At 42.9% G+C, this 10000-nt stretch overlaps 1 protein-coding gene across 1 annotated transcript in view; it reads right to left on the bottom strand.

Annotated features, from left to right (window-relative positions):
* The window catches only part of mctp1a (multiple C2 domains, transmembrane 1a), a 296725-nt gene that overhangs the window by 77973 nt on the left and 208752 nt on the right, over positions 1-10000 (bottom strand). Inside the window, exon 14 of the mRNA XM_080433064.1 lies at positions 9384-9503. Coding sequence (XP_080289190.1) covers positions 9384-9503 — 120 coding nt within the window. The remainder of the gene's footprint in view (positions 1-9383; positions 9504-10000) is intronic.

The raw sequence follows: 10000 nt of genomic DNA, 5'->3' as shown, positions 1-10000 counted from the left end.
CGTTGGCTATTCAAAAATAGCAGATCTACAAGCTCATAGCACGGCACCTATGAGCTTGTAGATCTGCTATTTATTTTTTTTAAATCGTGACAATTTGAGTTACAAGTGTTTGCTTTAAAAAAAATATATATTCAAAGATTGAATTCAAAGATTGAATCATGATTTAAAAAAAATAGCAGATCTATAGGCTCGAGCTTGTATATCTACTATTTTTGAATAGCCAAAGTATAAAATATAGATAAAGTGGTTACACAGATGCGTTCCCAGTTTGAATGGGTTAACCCCTGAGAGACAATACAGAGAGATGGAGACTCTGGAAGACACACACACACACACACACACACACACACACACACACACACACACACACACACACACACACACACACACACACACACACACACACACACACACACACACACACACACACACACACACACACACACACACACACACACACACACACACACACACACCACCCATGGTGCAGGACAGGAGGTAACTTCAGTCCTGTCCATCGTGCCAAAAGCCTCGGGCCATGCTGCCACGGAGACTGCCTCTCTGTCAGGGCTGGGTGGATGACAAGCAGTGTGTGCGGGTACGGGTGTGTGTGTGTGAGAGAGAGATATTGCACAGCTCCTCACTAATCACAGCTGGCAATAATAGCTGATGTGCACGTGTGTGTGTGGGTGGATGTGTGCGTGCGTGCATGTGTGTAACACATGGACAAGGTCAGATCAACGGCATTCTGATGTACATACTGTACTCTAACAGCACTCAAACATTCACACATTACACGCTGGCTTTGTTTTTCAGTCCAGACTCGTGTAGGAGTGTCGCCCACACACACACACACACACACACACACACACACACACACACACACACACACACACACACACACACACACACACACACACACACACGCACACACACACGGCTTGGACATTCCGTTGCTGTGGGGTAGAAACCTCTTAACTCCATATTTGTATTTGCCTTTTTCGTAAATTAAGGCCATACTACAGTGTCACGCAAAAGCATCAAAAGTAGCAGATCTACAGCGACGCGTTTCGAGCTTGTAGATCTGCTACTTTCAAATTTGAATCCTGAAAAGTAACAGTTTTGGACATATGAGGTTTCCACCCCGACAGCCGATTTGTTATTTTGTTTTATTTATTCATTTCTCAACAGTTTCCGAGGCTGCAGCTTCCCTATACTCCGCTTTCCTAGTTTCTGCTGTACCTATTGGTGGAAGTACTCAACCCCAAGTACTTGAGTAAAAGGATAGATACTCTTGGTCAACTATTACTCAACTACTGTACAAGTTGCTCGGGCAAATTTGTACTTTTGTGCTCAAAAGTAAGTAAGTAGGTCGGAGAGGCTTATCGTCGGTATCAGCCAGAGCGTGGGAGTCTATCCCCGTTGCAATGCGCTACACCCCAAATTCAAATCCACCATCTTTCTATATACGGTCCAAAATGCTAACGGAAAACGACTGCTATTGGTGAGGGCAGGTCTTCACTCGGTAGAACCAGTAGAAACCCTAGAAACCAGCGTGATCTAATATGAGAGTGACGACACTAGCGTTGACTCCCAACGTAAGAATGGAATGCGGAAATGCTCTGTCTATCTCTATGGTATAGTTCCAGTTTTGGAACTATAGCCCATAGCGGCCCGCTTTGCGGCGAGATCAAAGCGTGTCATAACTCTCTCTCTCTATGAGTCTGCTAGAAACATACCATACTTTATCTTGAATTTAAACAATAATGGGACCATACTTTTCTAAACGCACATATGATGATTTAAACACTTTAAAAATAAAAACACTCAAGTAAAGTACAGATCAAAAAGTTAACTTAAGTACAGTACTCAAGTGTGTGTGTGTGAGTGCGTGTGCGTGTGTGTGCGTGTGTGTGTGTGTGTGTGTGTGTGTGTGTGTGTGTGTGTGTGTGTGTGTGTGTGTGTGTGTGTGTGTGTACACATGCAGGCACGCACGAGCACTCAGCTCACACAAACACACTGCACTAACAGCGGCACCTTGGCCAGATGGCCCCCCATAAAAACCCACTTAAAGAGATGAGTGAAGTGATTAAGAGGCCTCACAAAGTGTGTGTGTATATGAGAGAGAGAGAGAGAGAGAGAGAGAGAGAGAGAGAGAGAGAGAGAGAGAGAGAGAGAGAGAGAGAGGTGAATCAATGAATTAAGTCATGTAAGAAGGAGATACCTGTGTACCTGAAATGAGGTTCCCTACACTGGGGGCGACTGTATGTGTACATGTTAGGGTTTTGGATATAACTCCATTCGCTTGACAGACTCCCAAAGGAGAAAGAGGTAGAGACAAAGAGAGAGAGAGAGAGAGAGAGAGAGAGAGAGAGAGAGAGAGAGAGAGAGGACATTGAAACCCACATTTCAGCTGGACTCCATATACAAACTCTAAAATACAATAACCTTGGCCTAGATATGTCGTTTAGCATCTTCTGAATACTTTGCATGTTAACGGGTACAAGGCCAGCATGAAGAGCTACCACTATGATTCACACATGATGCATGTACACACTGGATAGTAATAAAGAGCTAGAAATTGGATTCAGGCGTGTGTGTGTGTGTGTGTGTGTGTGTGTGTGTGTGTGTGTGTGTGTGTGTGTGTGTGTGTGTGTGTGTGTGTGTGTGTGTGTGTGTGTGTGCGCGCGCGCACACACGCTTCTATTTCTGTCTCTGTGAGAATGGAATGATAGAAGGATGACCCAAAAGAGATATTTGATGTCTCCCAAGGACCCAAACTAGTGAAAATAGCCGTTTACAAGCTCACAAGCTACAGTAAGTATACTAAGTATATATCAGGCTTAAGAGGCTGTTTTGGGGGTTTAGGGTTAAGTGCCTTGCAGAGAGAGTCAGTTTTATTCACACAAACAAAAACAGGACAGCAAACATATAAAATGACACACACTTACTTCTCTATGCCCTCTTGCAAACCTACTCTGAAATTGCTGTCCGACAAAGTGGCTGTATGACGCTGCATCATTTCTTCAATCAAATCCAGTTTAATTTCTAAATTTTTTCGGATGTGATAACATTTGATTGGCCAATAAAAATCCCATCAGACATCGGAGGAATAGAGATCAGTGGAAGTCAGCAGAAAGTTCTCACAAGGATAGAAGTGAGGTGTGTGTGTGTGTGTGCATGTGCGTGTGCGGGTGTGTGTGTGCGTGTGTGTGTGTGCACGTGTCTCCCTCCCTCTCTCCATACACCATGTAGATTGGCAATTCTGAAGTGACCTTGTTTTCTGTTTGTTGTTTGACTTTTTTCACCCGCTGACATTTTCATTTATTTCCAAAAGATAAGTCAGAGATGACTCACACACACACACACACACACACACACACACACACACACACACACACACACACACACACACACACACACACACACACACACACACACACACACACACACACACACACACACACACACACACACACACACACACACACACACACACCAATACATGCACACACGCACTGGTGCCGGAATGCTGGTTTCCCCGAGATCATTTGTCGCCGCACTTTCCAGTCTGGCCGTCCCGGTTGCGACTGTAGACGATGTACAATATGTTAGCTTGGTGCTGTATGTGTTAACTGCTGTGCTTCACCAGCAGACTGGTGTGTAGCCTACATAACGATACAGAAAACACAATACAAATGGTACCCAATGCCTCCCTGCTTGGCACTGAGCATCAAGAGTTGGATTGGGAGGTAAAGCCCTTGTGACATACTAGCGTCATGTCCATGGTGTGTACTTGTACATCAAGCTGCCTCACGCTATAGAAACAGGAGATCTATGGGCCATATACTGTAGCTCGGCAAGGCTTACTACTACTACTACTAACGATAGACACGTTGTGAGCTTGTAGATCGGCTATTTTCACTAGTTTGGGTCCCGGGAAGACATCAAATTTCCCTTTTGGGTCACGACCCAAAAAGTTTGGGAACCAACTGGGTTACGGCCAAGTCCGCTTATTTACCGCGACTTTTGGCTTTGTTTCTTTCCAGAGTTGCATAAAAAAAAATAGAGTCGTGGATTGCGTTTTTTTTGGGCTTGTTTTAAAAACGCGATGGCTTCTATCTAAAAATACAATACTAACCACTAACAAATCTAACCAGTCAACATTTCTTTGATGTATGTACTATAATTCCCCATAGGTTTGGGGAGGAGTGAGAATCACAGTGAGTGACAGAATCGGTCTGGTGTCTCTACTTATTAAGCTCTTTTTTCCCCCCAAAGCAAACTTAGTTTCATGGCAGTGTGTCTGGGGAATGGGGATTTAAACAGAAGTCCTGGGTTTTTTGACACCCTGTTACTCAAGTAGATTAGGCTATCATAGCTATTAAGAGATTTCAATTTACAGTAAATGTAAAACACTCGCACAGACAGGGCAATTAACAGGACTATTAACAAGTTAACCATAGATCTCGACTCGCCCATGTTCGACATACATGCAGGTTCTGTGCCAATGAGTGTTTTTGATTAATAAAAGGAGTGCTTACTATGTTTGACTACAACATATGACTACTGTATGTTTACCTATTCACCTCTCTCCCTCCCTCACTCTCTCTCTCTCTCTCTCTCTCTCTCTCTCTCTCTCTCTTAGAACGCGTTGCAAAGCGATGCTTTTAGGGACCAGTCGAAATTTACATAAGGGGGGGCATGGAGGAAATGTATGTGCCCTGATCTAAAATGCCATGACCCTCCCTTTGACAAAAAAAAATAATCAATGACCCTCCCCAAGTGATTACAAAAAAAAGAGTAACCCTCCCCGCCTAGAAGTGTCACGATATATTGTGTCACGACTCACGATATAGCCTATCGTGGTATTAAAATGTGATGATAGGTATTGTCATGATGTCATACTGTATCGTAATATTTTTTTAATTGTTTTTTTAATACAAAAAAAAAACTTTATTTTTTTTTGCCGGTGAAAGTTAGGAGTTTTTACTGTATGATATGAAATGTAAAGCTTATCATAATCATAGTAATTATTAATCATGTCCTCCATCATATTCAAGGTATTTTGGAGAGAAATTAAACAGACTCCAGTCAGTCACTTTCAGTTTAAAGCACTGCAGAGGGGAGGTGTTGTGTGTCAGCTGATGCTCGTTGACGCTCGTTAATGTGACATGCATCTGCACTCTCAAATAGGCCTACATCTAATCTAAGATTGTATTATACTGTATCTGGTATTATAGATGTTTTTTAGCTGTTGGAAATAACTAGGCTGCACTTGGTTGGTAAAGTCCAGATGACAAAAATATGAGGTTTGTGGAATTTATAGTTATGCAGTCTTATATTATATTATATTTGTTATATTAGTGTCTATCTGTCCTCTGAAACAATGGGTTTATAGTTAGTGAGAACTTCACTTCTCCATTAAGCTTGCACAAATGTATTTATTTGTGTACAAAGCACTTTGTAATGGTTTCTAACTTGTTTTATAACGTTATTTATAAGATGATGGCCAATGTTGATGATACATGAGAAAAGAACATTAATAATATATCATATCGATATCATGCCCAACATCATGTATTGTATTGTGAAATTCTTGACACCCCTAACCCTCCCCATCAAATACAACATGACATTTAAAACTGATATGTCCAATGTTTTGCTTTCCACATTGATTAGAACATTGCTGTAGTGTAGTCAGTCTTGCTAAATGGACAGTGTATCTGTAGTAGTGGTAGCAGAATGGATAGTGTTCTCATCTTACATGTGGGAAACCCATTGAATCCTGGTCAGATTGAAGAAAGTTGAATATTTGGTAACCAGTAGTTTAAAACTTTTGTCACTCTGCCCTTTTAATTATCAACAGTGACTACAACTACACTGTTGCCTACATAAAACAAATTAGGCTATCAATTATGGCCTGATGCTTCTGGTTTTACTTGTGGAGCTATAGGCATCTATACACAACTGTCCATATAGATCCACATTAATCACATGCACAGAATTACTTCAAATGATTATGAATATCCAGTTATAGTAGGCCTATTTATAATGCATCTCTCCAATAACGCCTGTTGAAGTTTTGCTTAATTGTTCAACCACCATCGTTAAGACGCTGAATAGATTTGACTGGGTCGTTCACACTCGCTGTGCGTTGATGGCTTGTTAACGACCGTCATTGATTCTAAATAGACAAGGTGTTACTTGATTTGAATTCTTTGTATCCTTTGAAATGGAGAGGGGTCATTGACCACTGTTCTGCTGTACTAAAAAGGTATATAAAAAACGGACTATTTTATCAATTCAAAATTGCATGACCCTCCCTTGGATTCAAAGTAAAATTAGCTGACCCTCCCTTGGACCAAAATTAGAAAGGCATGACCCTCCCCTATTTTCCTCCATGCCCCCCCTTATGTAAATTTCGACTGGTCCCTTACTCAAGTAAAAATAATGCCATCACTTCCAGCGCCGATGTAGCACCCGCATATTATTGACACAATAGGCACAGTGGGAAAATGTGAACTGATCGATATAGCGTATCTCTCCTGGCCCATCCATGTCTTGTGGTGAAACTGTGACCTGCACGCACGCACGCACGCACGCACGCACGCACGCACGCACGCACGCACACACACACACACACACACACACACACACACACACACACACACACACACACACACACACACACACACACACACACGCACACGCACACACACACGCACACGCACACGCACACGCACACGCACACGCACACACACACACAAAGAAAGAGAGATGTAGAAAAAAATGAAAGCCATGTCAGACAGCCAACGGCTGCTAATGTCTGACGTGCAGACACTTAGCGCCCCCATACTAAAGGTCTAGGTGGGGGGTGGAGGGGGGTGGGGGGTCCTCTCCTGCACCTACAGTAGCTACTTAAGTCAGGACAGGACTACACACAGACAGGATTAAAGGTCTTGGGACTCACTGAGAGAGAGAGACACAGAGACATGTCCTTTCACTGATGGGACCTGCTGTCCAATTACACCTCACCTTTTAATAAGTGACACACAGATGACAGGGGGGGAGAGAGAGAGAGAGAGAGAGAGAGAGAGAGAGAGAGAGAGAGAGAGAGAGAGAGAGAAGGGAAGAGGGAGTGCAGCAAAAAAAAGAAGAAAGACATGCCATCTCCGGTTTACTTCCCGTATCTGCGTGAACTTTTTAGGAGACAGGAAGCAGGTTGGAGTCTATTATTATTTCCAATGGAAGAGTGAATGTGAAACACGTGCAGCCTCTGAACCGTTCTTTAGCTCCATGGTCACTGAACGAAATATTGGACGTCACAAGACACACAATCTTCCCAAGATTTTCATACTAAATCTTGTAGGGGGGTCCCTCCCTGGCAGAAAATATTAGAGAGGGAAAGGAAAAGTTGTTTATATTTCTGGTTGTTTTTTTGTTTTTGTTTCTTTCTTTTTGATTGTAGCACTGTCTCAGTAACCGGGAAGAGTGGGTGGGTGGGAGGGTGAGTGGGTGGATGGGAGGGAAATGAGGGGTACCTATGTACAATACATATGCTCGCATTTTGAGTTTACGAATGTTGTCCTCATATGGGAGGAAAAATAACCTGTAAAAAACCCAATAAACAGATATATAAAAAAATATATATATATTATCAGATGGGGGTCTGCGGCCAAATACATATAATTTTGGGGGTCCTTGACATGAAAAAGTTTGAGAACCACTGGACAAGAGAGTCTGCAATAAGCTGCTTCATGAGCAGACACCGACCTCAAAACTGCAGCTACAGCTTTACAGCCACAGGCAGATGTTGTCTGGAACATAGACTACTACAGGCAAAAATATATGAATATATTTACACTATAATGTATGCAGCTATTAATACACTTAAAGTATGGGCTCAAAGTACTGTATAATGAACAGACTTGCGTCACTCTGAACGTAGAGGATTATAATATACGCTGGAAGCAGAGTTCTTTTTTAGCACAGTGGTTCTCAAAGTGGGGTCCGGGGGTCCTTGAGGGAGTTCCAGGGGGTCCCCAGCTAAATGATAGATAGTTAGGAACCAAATGGACCCTTATGGGTCTGTAACTCTTAGAGTGTACAAATGGAACCAAATGGACCCTAACAGGTCCATTTGGTTCCATTTGTACACTCTAAGAGTTAAATTAACATTGACTTTACAATATAAATTGGGATCCCAAAGATAGAAATGGCATTAAATGGGGGTCCGTAGCCTAATGCATGTCAAACTGGGGGTCCTTCAAAAGAGCCGTAAAACAATCTTCTCTTAAGGGGGTCCTTGGAAAATCTTTTCAAATAGGGATCCGCAGGCTAGTAAGTAAGTAAATATGGGGGTCCTTGACATGAAAAAGTTTGAGAACCATTGTTTAAGTGGACCGTGGTCGGGAAAACATTGCAAGTAAACTAAGTAGAAAAAGGGTGGAGTTGCATCATCGGTACAATAAAAAAAACGGTGTCAGGTAAAACTGTAGCGAAGACGATGGGAAATCAAGACACACAAACTTCGACTGACTTCCTGTATCTGTGTCACATGACTCTATAGGACTGTGGTGGGGCCTGATAGATATTTGGCCATAAAGGTAGCTCTCCACCAAACAGACTAATACACAGGGATGAACAATTACCATAATTTAGGCCCAAAAACCCGAAAGATCCGAAAAGGTATCATTGCGTGCTTAATGTCCCCAAAGACACGCACCCAACAAGCTTTGAACTGAGCAGATTGGTCCAGAGATAATGGTCAAAACATCTTGAAAACGTCCACTTTCGCCGATTTTTGATTGAGTTTTGCCCATTGTTGCCCGTTTTCCTTTAATAACACGGACTAGGAAGGTCGGACGGTGACAAACTAGACACCTGAGTAAAGTTCACTTTAAGTTGCATCCAACACATCCACTGCCATTTCCGTCGGCCTTACCGTCAGGCAGCTAGGGGCGGTTGAAATTTATTTTAGTTTTTTTTACTACTACAGGTACAAGTAGCTGAATGCTGATTAATTAAAGTGTTTGTGTGTGCCAGCATGACGTTAACTATACAGGACACTGTCCATGCTGGCACACAGAAACACACAAATGAAACGCACCCATCATGCACGTTACCTTCAGCTGTGTTTGTTTACTCATCAAAATGTCTACAGTATGTACAGGGACAGATTGACCCGGATTAGCGCGGGCCCCTGGGTTGATCATCGTTTAGGGCCCCCCTCACGTGGTAGCCCCACAAATCTTTGAATATATACTGTATCTTAAAGCGGACATTTGTAACTCAAATCTTTGCTTTTCTGGGGGTCTCAAAGGGTTAAACAAGCTATGCTATTAACTTTTTAGAGTATAATTATATTAAAATGAAAGTACCACAAAAGCACAAATGCTCCTCTGTGTGGATTCCCATTCGAAGCAGCTGTTGATGTAGCATCCCGCGTTGATCAGGAACATGACGCACCTCCGGACACGGTTGAAGTTCTGCTGCAGCAGCTGGGAGGAGAGATGAGGAGGAGGAGGAGGAGGAGGAGGAGGAGGAGCAGGGAGACAAACACAAACGGACAGTTAGGAAGCATGACGCTTTATCCCATTAAGACCTGAGGCCAATTCTATAAATATCTTCTAAAACAGTTTTCTGATATCTTTACTGTACGTCGCTTTATCAGTGGTGCGCAAACTTTTTCCTCTCAAGGACCCCCAAAATGATATGTATTTGCCTGCGGACCCCTGCGGACCCCCCCCATCTGAAAACATGTTGTGCTGGGGACACATGGGGACCCCCTGGTACCCCAAGGACCCCTGGGGGTCCCGGGACCCCACTTTTGAGAACCAATAAGTTAGGTCCAATGACATGAGGGTATTGAGGGCACTGACTGAGGCCAATGTCTCTTTGACTATCTTAAAAACCAATCCCAGTGATATTTGCCCATAAGATGTGTGGTGTTAGATCAGATTTAGTACAGAATTCTACAACGTGTCTTTGCTGCAGG

This window comes from Gymnoscopelus braueri (assembly GCF_963280865.1).
Source record: "Gymnoscopelus braueri genome assembly, chromosome: 7".
Classification (NCBI taxonomy): Eukaryota; Metazoa; Chordata; class Actinopteri; order Myctophiformes; family Myctophidae; genus Gymnoscopelus; species Gymnoscopelus braueri.
This window is presented reverse-complemented; position numbering and strand designations above follow the sequence as displayed.